Source organism: Henckelia pumila, chromosome 4, assembly GCF_033568475.1.
Source record: "Henckelia pumila isolate YLH828 chromosome 4, ASM3356847v2, whole genome shotgun sequence".
In the NCBI taxonomy this organism is placed as follows: domain Eukaryota; kingdom Viridiplantae; phylum Streptophyta; class Magnoliopsida; order Lamiales; family Gesneriaceae; genus Henckelia; species Henckelia pumila.
The window spans coordinates 207,464,816-207,478,188 of record NC_133123.1 but is presented as its reverse complement, the minus strand read 5'-3'; the positions used below and the strand labels follow the sequence as shown (position 1 = coordinate 207,478,188).

General features: G+C 41.5%; 1 protein-coding gene across 1 annotated transcript; it reads right to left on the bottom strand.

The window, feature by feature from the left end:
- Window positions 1-9,669: 9,669 nt before the first annotated feature.
- LOC140862676 (uncharacterized) lies at window positions 9,670-10,221 on the bottom strand. Its single transcript, XM_073265710.1, has 2 exons — window positions 9,991-10,221; window positions 9,670-9,924 (listed from the first exon to the last, which is right to left on the bottom strand). The coding sequence occupies exons 1-2, from the start codon at window positions 10,219-10,221 to the stop codon at window positions 9,670-9,672; spliced, it is 486 nt and encodes a 161-aa protein (XP_073121811.1).
- Window positions 10,222-13,373: the final 3,152 nt, after the last annotated feature.

Genomic DNA, 13,373 nt, shown 5'->3' with positions numbered 1-13,373 from the left:
GAAGCTACGGCCATTGGAGATGTTTGTTTGATATTGCAGAACGGTTTTAAATTATTGTTGAGAGATGTTTTATTTGTGCCAGATTTAATTAAAAACATTATTTCTATTTCTATGCTTGATAGAGATGGTTATTCTTGTAATTTTGTGAATGGGATTTGCAGTATTTACAAGAATGAATGTTTAATTGGAAATGGACAACTTGAAAACGATCTATATAATTTAAAACTAAAAGACGTTCCAGTGAATTGTATTGACAAACCGGCGACAACAAACAAAAGGAAAATCGATAGTCAAAACCCGGCAAACCTTTGGCACGCTAGACTAGGTCATATTTCCTCAAGGAGGATGAACAAGCTAGTGGGAGAGGGCATGTTTGATATGTCTGATATTAACTCTCTACCTACTTGTGAATCCTGCCTAAAAGGAAAAATGACTAAATCTCCTTTTAAGGGGAAACCTGAGCGTAGTCAAAATCTGTTGGATTTGATCCATACAGATGTTTGTGGTCCATTTAGAGTTGGGACTCAACATGGCCACACCTACTTCATTACCTTTACTGATGATTATTCTAGGTATGGGTATTTATATTTAATGAAATATAAGTCTGAAGCATTTGAAAAGTTCAAAGAATTCAAGGCTGAAGTAGAAAACAAGCTAGGTAAAAGTATTAAAGCACTTCGATCGGATCGAGGTGGAGAATACTTAAGTACCGAGTTTTTGGACTATCTAAAAGAGAATGGGATTCTCTCTCAGTGGACTCCTCCTATGACACCACAGCTTAATGGTGTCGGAGCGTCGTAATCGAACCTTGTTGGACATGGTTCGATCCATGATGAGCTTCACTGAGCTTCCACCTTCGTTTTGGGCTATGCGCTTGAAACGGCGGTATTGTTGTTGAACAACGTCCACACTAAAGCAGTGGACAAAACACCATACGAGTTATGGAATGGCAAAGCTCCTAAGTATTCGTACTTGAGGATTTGGGGATGTCCTGCTTACGTGAAGCGGACAGTGGGAGATAAGTTGGATAGTCGATCCAGCTTGTGTTATTTTGTGGGTATCCGAAGAATTCAATCGGATATTATTTCTATTATCCTGCTGAAACAAAGGTGTTTGTTTCACGGAATGCCACCTTCTTGGAGAAGGAGTTCTTATTGGATAAGAAAGGCGAGATGATGGAACTCGAAGAAGTTCGAGAAGAACCCGAAATACAAAATAATGATTCCACACCTCAGGAACCATTGCTGGACACGCCTGCACCTAGAAGATCCGAGAGGACTTCTAGACCTCCAGTTCGATATGGTCTTCTTCTTGAAGAGGGTCAAGATGAACCCGACATTGGATGTGATCCAAGAAGCTTCAAGGAAGCAATTTTTGATGCGGATTCGAATTTATGGCTTGAAGCTATGCAGTCTGAATTGGATTCGATGCATACTAACCAAGTCTGGTCTTTAGTGGATCCTCCCGATGGAATTGTTCCAATAGGGTGTAAATGGATCTACAAAAGAAAGCTTGGGCCTGATGGTAAGATATTGACTTACAAGGCGCGATTGGTGGCGAAAGGTTATACTCAAAGGCAAGGAGTTGACTATGATGAAACCTTTTCACCAGTCGCAATGTTCAAGTCCATAAGAATCCTAATTGCCATAGCTGCATGGTATGACTATGAGATATGACAGATGGATGTGAAGACTGCTTTTCTTAATGGAGACATTAAGGAAGAAATCTATATGAAGCAGCCTGAGGGGTTCACATCCATGGGAAGCGAGCATAAGGTATGCAAGCTTCAGAGATCAATTTATGGTCTAAAACAAGCATCAAGAAGGTTGAACCAGAAATTTGATGAAACAATAAAAGATTTTGGTTTCATCAAGAACCCGGAGGAACCTTGCGTGTACAAGAAAGTAGTTAAGGATGCGGTGACATTCTTAGTACTTTATGTTGATGACATCCTACTCATTGGGAATGATGTAGGGATGTTGCAGTCAACAAAGATATGGTTATCAGGTAGATTTTCGATGAAGGATTTGGGTGAAGCATCCTACATTCTTGGGATACAGATCTATAGGGATAGATCTAAGAGAATGATAGGACTCACTCAATCAACCTACATCGATACCATATTGAAACGGTTTTCAATGGATGGGTCCAAGAGAGGACATCTACCCATGTGTCATGGAGTTTCTCTATCCAAGTCTATGTGTCCCAAGACTGATGCAGAGATAGAGAATATGACACATGTACCATATGCGTCAGCTATAGGTAGTATCATGTATGGGATGATTATCTACCAGACCGGATGTAGCATTTGCTCTGAGTGTCACGAGCAGATATCAGTCTAATCCTGGTCAGATGCATTGGAAAGCCGTGAAGGACATTCTTAAGTACTTGCGAAGGACTAAGAATATGTTCATGGTTTATGGAGGACGAGAACTCAAACTGGAAGGCTATACCGACTCTAGCTTCCAAAGTGATGTGGATGACTCGAAGTCAACCTCTGGATTTGTGTTCATGCTCAATGGCGGTGCTGTCTCTTGGAAGAGTTCCAAGCAGGACACCACAGGGGATTCCACCACTGAGGCTGAATACATTGCAGCATCAGCTGCTGCTAAAGAGGCCGTTTGGATGAGGAATTTCGTCCAAGAGTTGGGCGTCATTCCTGAATTTGTTGGTCCAGTCCCGGTGTACTGCGACAACACGGGTGCCGTTGCTCAAGCAAAGGAACCAAGGTCTCATCAAAGATCCAAACACGTACTGAGGAAATACCACATAATCCGGGAGATTGTGGAAAGAGGGGACATCAGTGTCGAACGAGTGGCCTCTGCAGACAATATCGCTGATCCACTTACTAAGCCTTTGCCAGGACCATTGTTTGACAAACATCGCGAAGCAATGGGTCTACGTAGTATGACTAGTTGGCTATAGGGCAAGTGGGAGATTGTAAGAGTAGGTGCCCAGTGAGCCAACTGTGTGGCTATGGGCTTTGTTGACTCTTTGTATAAACAATCTTTTGTTTAATATTATTTACACTTTTATGGCAATGACTTTATATTACTTCATATTGTTATATTGTGATATACTATTGTTGTTTTGATAAAGACCTTGAATATACTATAGTGTATGTAAGATGTGGTAGAACATGGAGATGTCTATCATGAAATACATCTTATAGTCACTGTATATTCTAAAGCCGTTCCTAGTCGATTGAGCCGTCCGATAATAAGGATAAGGATCGCTCGAGTTTGAGACTAGCATTTGCGATGCGGAGTACCACGTTTCATTGGTAGGGAACATGGAGATGTTCGAAGCATGCAAATGGATATTCATATGATGAATAGTCGAACTACCCTATCCGGACTTTCCAAGTGGTTATCACTTATCGAGTGGATAAAGTCCGCGGTTTTGGTTGTACACCATTAGTCCTTACGACTCGAAACATCATGGAGACTCTATATGCTAGTACTGTGCTTTGACTCGTTTTACCGACTCTGAGGGGGTCATCAGGTGTCGAGATTGGGTACAGTTACGACACATATAGGAGTCGATGCATTGTTGTCGAGGATTCACCACATACTTGCGAGTGTGGATATCCTATGCGATCTGAGGAGATATTAGTGTGATAAATCTCTGGCCAGAGTAATTGATGTGATTTAAGAAATGGTTTCTTAGTATCACATGCGATGTCACTAATTTGATCTTCAAGATGTATTGCATAGTTATCGAATCTTGAGGACTCTCGATATACCAATGTGGTTGTTGATTCGATCGGGATATATGGATGAAGGGACCGTACTGTACGCTAACCAAAATCTACTGGTTCTTGTAGGCACTATCAGTGATACCTAGGGAATCATGGGGCGATGTTGCTAGGCGCTTTATACCATGATTCGTTGGGCAAGTCGGAAAGTGTTGTTCCGAGTCACAAGGAGTTGTGAGCCCACGGCTAGCTGTATCCCTGAACCATTGAGGGTCACACAGTGTAATGGAGTTTTAATCCCCGTTGAGATAGTTAAATTTAAAGAGTTAAATTTAATGAACTAAGGAGTTGGACTTCTTAAATAAGAGTAAGGGAGTAGGATTTCCTAAAATGACATAGGGATGGACATTTTTGGAAACCACTGAATTCGGATTCAGGAAAATTTATTTTGACTTTAAAACGTGCAGAAATGGTTTCTGTACACATTGGTGAAATCGGTTCATCAATCGGAGTCACGATAAATTTTATATTAATTTCTGAACGAGCGGGCTTTGCTTGTCGGGCCCCAGCTTATGATTAATGGGCCCTAAGGAGTTAGTGGCCTGCATTATAAATAAGTTATTTCAGTACAGAAATTAAACACAACAGGTCATAATTTTTGAGACAGAGCAAATTTTCGAACCCTAGCTCTCTCTCTGTTCGGCCGACCCCTCCCCCTCTGCCCGAGATTTTCCGGTCTGTGATTTTGAATTGCAGTCTGGAATAGCGAATCAGATTCGTTTATTCTCTTCGCAGAAAACTTCTGATAGATTTTCTAGTGCAATCTATCAGAGGGATTAAACCTCTGTTCGTGGACCTGATTGAAGGCGTTCATCGGTTCCAGGGAGAGACAACAAGAGCAGATAAAATCTGTTGGTGTCCAGTAATCTCGTTGCGAGATTGAAGGTAAAATTTAATAACTGTTATTTAAATTTTACACACACGTAATTCAATCGTTGAACGGTTGATACCCACACCATGGAATCGTTCCATGAGAAAAATTTTTAAACTTCCGCTGCACCGGGTATCAATCGCGTTTGATCTGGGAACTCGCCAGTTTTCCAACAGGTATGACTATGAGATATGACAAATGGATGTGAAGACTGCTTTTCTTAATGGAGACATTAAGGAAGAAATCTATATGAAGCAGCCTGAGGGGTTCACATCCATGGGAAGCGAGCATAAGGTATGCAAGCTTCAGAGATCAATTTATGGTCTAAAACAAGCATCAAGAAGTTGGAACCAGAAATTTGATGAAACAATAAAAGATTTTGGTTTCATCAAGAATCCGGAGGAACCATGCGTGTACAAGAAAGTAGTTAAGGATGCTGTGACATTCTTAGTACTTTATGTTGATGACATCCTACTCATTGGGAATGATGTAGGGATGTTGCAGTCAACAAAGATATGGTTATCAGGTAGATTCTCGATGAAGGATTTGGGTGAGGCATCCTATATTCTTGGGATACAGATCTATAGAGATAGATCTAAGAGAATGATAGGACTCACTCAATCAACCTACATCGACACCATATTGAAACGGTTTTCAATGGATGGGTCCAAGAGAGGACATCTACCCATGTGTCATGGAGTTTCTCTATCCAAGTCTATGTGTCCCAAGACTGATGAAGAGATAGAGAAAATGACACATGTACCATATGCGTCAGCCATAGGTAGTATCATGTATGGGATGATATCTACCAGACCGGATGTAGCATTTGCTCTGAGTGTCACGAGCAGATATCAAGCTAATCCCGGTCAAATGCATTGGAAAGCCGTGAAGGACATTCTTAAGTACTTACGAAGGACTAAGAATATGTTCATGGTATATGGAGGAAGAGAACTAAAATTGGAAGGCTATACGACTCTAGCTTCCAAAGTGACGTGGATGACTCGAAGTCAACCTCTGGATTTGTGTTCATGCTCAATGGCGGTGCTGTCTCTTGGAAGAGTTCCAAGCAGGACACCACAGCGGATTCCACCACTGAAGCTGAATACATTGCAGCATCAGCTGCTGCTAAAGAGGCCGTTTGGATGAGGAATTTCGTCCAAGAGTTGGGCGTCATTCCTGAAGTTGTTGGTCCAGTCCCGGTGTACTGTGACAACACGGGTGCTGTTGCTCAGGCAAAGGAACCAAGGTCTCATCAAAGATCCAAACACGTACTGAGGAAATACCACATCATCCGGGAGATTGTGGAAAGAGGAGACATTACTGTCGAAAGAGTGGCCTCTGCAGACAATATCGCTGATCCACTTACTAAGCCCTTGCCAGGACCATTATTTGACAAACATCGCGAAGCAATGGGTCTACGTAGTATGACTAGTTGGCTATAGGGCAAGTGGGAGATTGAAAGAGTGGGTGCCCGGTGAGCCAACTTGGGGCTAAGGGCTTTGATGACTCTTTGTATAAACAATCTTTTGTTTAATATAATTTACACTTTTATTAATGGCAATGACTTTATCTTTCTTCATATTGTTATATTGTGATATACTATTATTGTTTTGATAAAGACCTTGAATATACTATAGTGTATGTAAGATGTGGTAGAACATGGAGATGTCTATCATGAAACACATCTTATAGTCACTGTATGTTCTAAACTGTTCCTAGTCGATTGAGCCGTCCGATAATAAGGATAAGGATCGCTCGAGTTTGAGACTAGCATTTGCGATGCGGAGTACCACGTTTCATTGGTAAGGAACATAGAGATGTTCAAAGCATGCAAATGGATATTCATATGATGAATGATCGAACTACCTTATCCGGACTTTCCAAGTGGTTATCACTTATCGAGTGGATAAAGTCCGCGGTTTTGGTTGTACACCAATAGTCCTTACTACTTGAGACATCATTGAGACTCTATATGCTAGTACTGTGCTTTGACTCATTTACCGACTCTATTGGGGTCATCAGGTGTCGGGATTGGGTACAGTTACAACACATGTAGGAGTCGATGCTTTGTTGTCAAGGATTCACCACATACTTGCGAGTGTGGATATCCTATGCGATCTGAGGAGATATTAGTGTGAAGAATCTCTGGCCAGAGTACATGATGTGATTTAAGAAATGGTTTCTTAGTAGCACATGCGATGTCACTATTTGATCTTCAAGATGCATTGCATAGTTATCGAATCTCGAGCGACTCTCGATATACCAATGGTTGTTGATTCGATCGGGATATATGGATGAAGGGACCGTACTGTACGCTAACCAAAATCTACTGGTTCTTGTAGGCTCTATCAGTGATACCTAGGGAATCATGGGGCGATGTTGCTAGGAGCTCATACCATGATTCGATGGGCAAGTCGGAAATTGTTGTTCCGAGTCACAAGGAGTTGTGAGCTCACGGCTAGCTGTATCCCTGAACCATTGAGGGTCACACAGTGTAATGGATTTTTAATCCCCGTTGAGATAGTTAAATTTAAAGAGTTAAATTTAATGAACGAAGAAGTTGGACTTCTTATTTATGAGTAGAGGAGTAAGATTTCCTAAAATGACATAGGGATGGCCATTTTTGGAATTCACTGAATTCGGATTCAGAAAAATTTATCTTGACTTTAAAAGGTGCAGAAATGGTTTCTGTGCACATTGGTGAAATCGGTTTATCAATCGGAGTCACGATGAATTTTATATTAATTTTTGAACATGCGGGCTTTGCTTGTCGGGCTTGAACTTATGACTAATGGGCCCTAAGCTGTTAGTGGCCTGCATTATAAATAAGTTATTGCAGTACAGAAATTACACAAAACAGGCACAAAATTTTTGAAAACCCCAAGCTATTTTTCTTAAAGTGGCCGGCCCCTCTCCCTCTCTTTACTCGAGAAAAATTCCAGCCTGTGATTTTGAATTACAGTCTGGTTTAACGGATCAAATTCGTTAACTCTCTTCGTAGAAAACTTGTGATAGATTTTCTAGTGCAATCTATCAGAGGGATTAAATCTCTATTCGTGGACCTGATTGAAGAACTGTTCGTCCATCGGTTCCAGGGAGATACAACAAGAGCAGAGAAATCTGTTGGTGTCCAGAATCTCGATTCGAGATTAAAGGTAAAAATTTTATAATAGTTATTTAAATTTTTACACACACAATTTAATCGTAAAGATTTGATACCCAATATGGAATCGTTCCATATAATAAAAATTTTAAACTTCCGCTGCACCGGGTATCAATCTTGATTGATCTGAATGCCGCGTTCTCCAACATTCTATAGCTTAGCATACAACTATTCGGCTTGAAAAATTTGCAACACAATCCTCAAATTCTCAGCATGGTCAGAACGGTTCTTCGAATAAATCAGAATATCGTCAATGAAGATAATGAAGAACTCATCCAAAAACCGCTGAAAGATACGATTCATCAGATCCCTAAAAACTGCTGGAGCATTGGTCAAACTGAACGGCATGACTATGAACTCAAAATGCCCATATCTTGTACTGAAAGTTATCTTCGGCACATCCTCATTTCGAACTCTCAGCTGATGATACCCTGATCTCAGATCTATCTTCGAATACACTGAAGAACCTTGCAATTGATCAAAAAGATCGTCAATCCTAGGTAAAGGATACTTGTTCTTGACCGTCGCTTGATTCAACTGGCGATAGTCGATGCAGAGACGCATAGAACCGTCTTTCTTCCTCACAAAAATGACCGGAGCATCCCAAGGCGATACGCTAGGTCGGATGTATCCCTTGGCAATCAGATCCTCTAACTGCTCCTTCAACTCTTTCAATTATAACGGAGCCATTCCATAAGGCGCTTTCGAAATAGGCTGAGTCCCTGGTGCAAGTTCAATACTAAATTCAATCTCTCGGATAGGCGGCAAACCAGGAATCTCATCTGGAAAGACATCAGGAAACTCACAAACCACCGGTAACTCTGTCAATTCGGGACTAGACTTCTGAACATCCACTGCATAAATCAGAAATCCCTCTGCTCCTCTCTGTAGCAAACGAGACAAGGATAACACAGAAATCAGAGGAATTCGGGATCGAGAACCCTTACCGAAAAACTTCCACTCTTCTGCCATCTTGGGTCTGAATCGGACAACTTTATGGAAGCAATATACTGTCTCCCTGTACTTGGTCAGAGCATCAATCCCAACAATACTATCAAAATCAGATAATCCAAGTACGATGCAGTCAATCTCAATCGAATTCCCTTCGGATTCTATCATACAATTCCGGACCATTCTCGCCGAAACAATTCCTCCACCCAAAGGTGAAGTAATAGAAACAACATCAGATAATGGCTCACCAAATAAATCATGTATCACGACAAATCTTTCAGAAATAAAACAGTGAGAAGCACCCGTATCAATCAAAACATACGCAGGATAACCAAAAATCGAACAGTTACCTGTTATCACATCATTCAGAGCTGCATTGGTCTGGTCCTCTGTCAAAGCAAACACTTTAGCCTGTTGCCGAGGAGGTTGGTTCGGATTCTGGTTACCCCCTTGACGAGACTACTGCGGGGGCTGGAAAGAATGAACGACAGAAGCTGATCTCTCGGGCTGAGCTGGCGGTCGAGAAAAACTGCTGCTCTGAGCTCTATCGGATCCCCGTTGAGGACAGACTCTAGCAAAGTGACTCGACTGCTGGCAGATATTACAACTACCAAACACGCCTCGACACTGATCACTTGGGTGATGGCCTCCACACTTGTTGCATGATGCTCCTGAAAATCCGGAACTCTGCCGAGAACTGAACTGTCTAGAGCAACTGGAACTCGATGAACTACTCCCAGGCTTCTTAAACTTCTTCCCTTTTGGTCGATACTGATCTCACCTGTTTCTTCCACTGTTGCCTCCATCAACCCTCTGAGACTGATTCGGCTGTTGGGAAGGTTGGTATTGAAACTGAGACTGCTGAGGCTGAAACTGAAACTGAACAGGCTGATTCTGAAAAGATCTCTGCTGCTGCTGAGGAGCTATCTAATTTCCTCGTTGCATCAAAAATCCCGCTTCGGCTCCCATTGCCTGATCCATGGCATCGGTGAAGTTGTTAGGTCTCCCAGTATTAACCAAGGTGAAAATCTCAGGATTCAGGCCGTTGATGAAATGATCGGCCTTAGCTTCTTCATTATCTGCGACGTGAGGAGCAAACTTCAAAAGACTGTCAAACTTGCTCACATAATCCTCGATACTCAAGTTTCCTTGCTTAAAATTCGCAAAATCGGCACACTTTTCCTTACGATATGAGACAGGAAAGAACCGCTTGTAGAACTCAGTCTTGAACAAGCTCCAAGTAACAACGGTGCCTCGATTCTCATTTTCCCTCTTGGTTTTGTTCCACCAATTCTTTGCAACACCCTGAAGTTGGTGAATGACTAACTTGATTCTGCGGTCATTGGTATAGTCGAGGGAATCAAAGAGTTGATCGATGCCATCTAGCCAACTTTCACAGCCAATGGAGTTCTCGGTACCAGTCAAAGTAGGCGGTCGAAACGATCGAAACCTCTTCAGAAGAGTCTCCATAGGGGTCATAGTTGCATCAAACTGATCCACTCCGGTACTACCCTAATCATTCTGTGGAGTCACTACATGCTGCGGATTCTCGGTAGAAGTTGTAACACCCCGTTTTTATCTGAAATGAGTTTATTTGAGTTAATCGGAGATTGCAGAGTTCACGAGCCGACTTGATTTTGATCAGGGTTCTTTTTGAAAATTTTGGAAATTTCAGGGACTAAAACGCAAATATTGATTTTAATATATTATCTACACTTGTAATTGACTTTGAAAGCACTCCTTCTCTTCCTCTCAACCGTGAGCTTCCATTGAAGACGCCTCCAACACTTTCCAAGCTTTGTGATTTCGGTTTCCGGTCGATCCAGCCGTTGGAAATTATTTCTCAAGGCAGATTATCGATCACTACAGTGAGAGCTCTGTTATATTGTAAGTTCTTCTACGATCGGATACATTCTAGTTTTTGGATGTTGTTAGAATCGTTCTAGATTCGAGTATGTTGTTCTCGACTGAGTTCTGATCGTTTATTATCTGCCAGTTTTGAAATAGAGCGACGTTCGGAATTGTTATGATTTTTGGAAGTATTATTCGAAAATCTAGCTTTTGAGATTTGTTGGGTTTGTCTTGTTGTTGTTGTATTAGCATTGAATTGAGTTGTTATCGGTATAGAACTGTTGTCTGCGTTGCTGGTTAGTTCAGTTATAGCCGTTATGCCGTCGGTTTGAGTTTTTAGAGATTTGAGCCGTTTGAGTTGTAATGTTGGGCTTGTGTATTGATCGTTGTTGTTGATCGTTTATGCATCTGAACAGATTGTCTGGAGTTTGTCAAGCCTGGTGTTAACAGCCTTTAATCGTCAAGAGTTTGGACGAAGAACGGTAAAGAGATTCACCTTGTGTCGTGGTTGTTGTTTAGATTGTATAGCTTTTGATACAATCTTTTATTGTAGCTTATCCAGAGTTGGAGCTACTGTCTTGAAAGGTAAAAGCAGTCATCGTAGCGGGATAGCATACTCGGGACTGTGGTTCTCGAGTTTTCCCTTTTGAAATCACATACTTGCATCTACACTTGTTCTAGCATGAGGAACATGTGTCTTGTTTGATTGTATTGGATTTTGTTAAATGGCTTATGTGTTATGTTATGTTATGCATTCATGTTGAGCCAATCTTGTTTCAGCGGGCAGAACTGCCCTTTTTGTTTAGACGTTTGGGGACTATGATTGAGTGGCCCAGGTCGTAGTCGTTTCGTCTGGTGCTAGCATACTCATTATAGTTGCTCAAAGTCTAGAGGAGTGAGATACGTGGCACCACCTCGATTGGGAGAGTCGGTGAGTTGTTACGTGATCTTATCCTTGGGATCCCAAAAGCATAGCAGCAATCCCTCGTTATCAGAATTGATATCCCGGTTTAAAGACATGCATTTCGTTACGTTGTTATTGATTACGTTATTGTATTGAAAGCATGTTTCTTGTTGTATTTCTTGATATGTTGCTTTTACTGGGATTGTCATTCTCACCGATTTTTCGGCTGTTGCTTTGTTTTGTATGTGTACTTGGCAACAAGTGGGGCAGGACCAAGTCAGAAGAGGCATGGTTAGCTTCAAGAGGGAGAGCTAGTAGTGAGACTCGGTTTAGAAGTCGTGTCAACATGTCTATCTAGTTTATGTTAGAACATGTTTAGATATTGAACTTCATTATGATGTTGTATCGTCATGTAAACTTTGTTGTATTGTGACCGTTGCATGTTCTAGCCTTTTGGGACATTTGATCAACTCTAGAACTTCATGTACTAGTTGGAGAATTCGTGATTATAATGCATGATTATTAGTTGTTGGTTTTGGACTTGAGTTCTAGCATGAAATTCTGCTGTTTTTGCCCTGTATCTGTCCTCGCTCGATCGGTAGAAAGTTACGGATCGAGCGAGAGCATTTTGGCTGTCCTCTGTTTTGTTTTTTTTATGTCTCGCTCGATCCGCAAAATATTGCAGATCGAGCGAGAGCATGTATTCTCGGGCAGAACCTTTTTGGTTCTTGGCTCGCTCGATCGGTAGGATTCTACCGATCGAGCGGAGCACTGTTCATTTTAAAAAAATATATATATTTTTTTGGTTGCTTTGAATCTTGGATTGTAGCTTGCCTTAATTGTTGTTAATACCGAGATTAGTTATTTAGAACCGAGGTCTCACATTAAATGGTATCAGAGACTTAAGATTCTTGGTCGAACTAGAGCGAGCGGGGTAGATCGAGTCTGTGTGCAATGGCTCCTCGCATGTGTTTGAATTATTTAATTGTGTACTTAATTCCATGCGAGCATGCTTTATTGTTTGAGCATTATTTGAATTACATGGTTGTGTGATTTAAATTAATAAAGCATGATCTACTTGAGTTTATTATCTGTTTCTGTTATCGACTGGTATCCGGTATTCCAAGCGGTTGCAAGGGCACTGTCAGTAGCGATTGAGATATCTTGTGTCCTAACCTTTGATTATCAGATGGGTCCTCGTCAAGTGATAAACAGAAACCCACCGCCAGTTGTTCCTGCAACTGAACAAGCTAGTACTGAAACGGTTGAGATGAATGCTACAGCGACGCCGATGGAAACCTTGCTGAAGATGTTTCAGTCTTTCAATCCGCCGTTGTTGTTGGGTTCAGAAAATCCAGTTGACTGTGAGAGTTGGTTGGATGATATTGATCAGTTGTTCGATTCTCTCGACTACACCGATGACCACCGAATCAGGTTAGTTATTCACCAGCTTCATGGGGTTGCAAAGAACTGGTGGATCATGTCAAAGAAAGCTTTTTAGGGTAGAGGTACGGAAGTTACTTGGACTCTTTTTAAATCCGAATTTTATAAGCGGTTCTTCCCTATCTCGTATCGCAAGGATAAGGGAGCAGAGTTTGCCAATCTGAGACAAGGGAATCTGAACATCGAAGAGTACGTTGCCAGGTTTGACAGTTTGTTGAGGTTTGCACCTCTAATTGCCAGCGATGAAGAAGCAAAGGCAGATCACTTCATCAACGGGTTGAATCCCGATGTCTTCACGTTGGTTAACACCAACAGGCCTAACAACTTTGCAGATGCCATGAATCATGCAAAGGGAGCAGAAGCAGGCCTGTGGAGATAGAGAGGTAATCAAGTAGCACCTCAACAACATAGACAGTATCAGAACCAACAATCT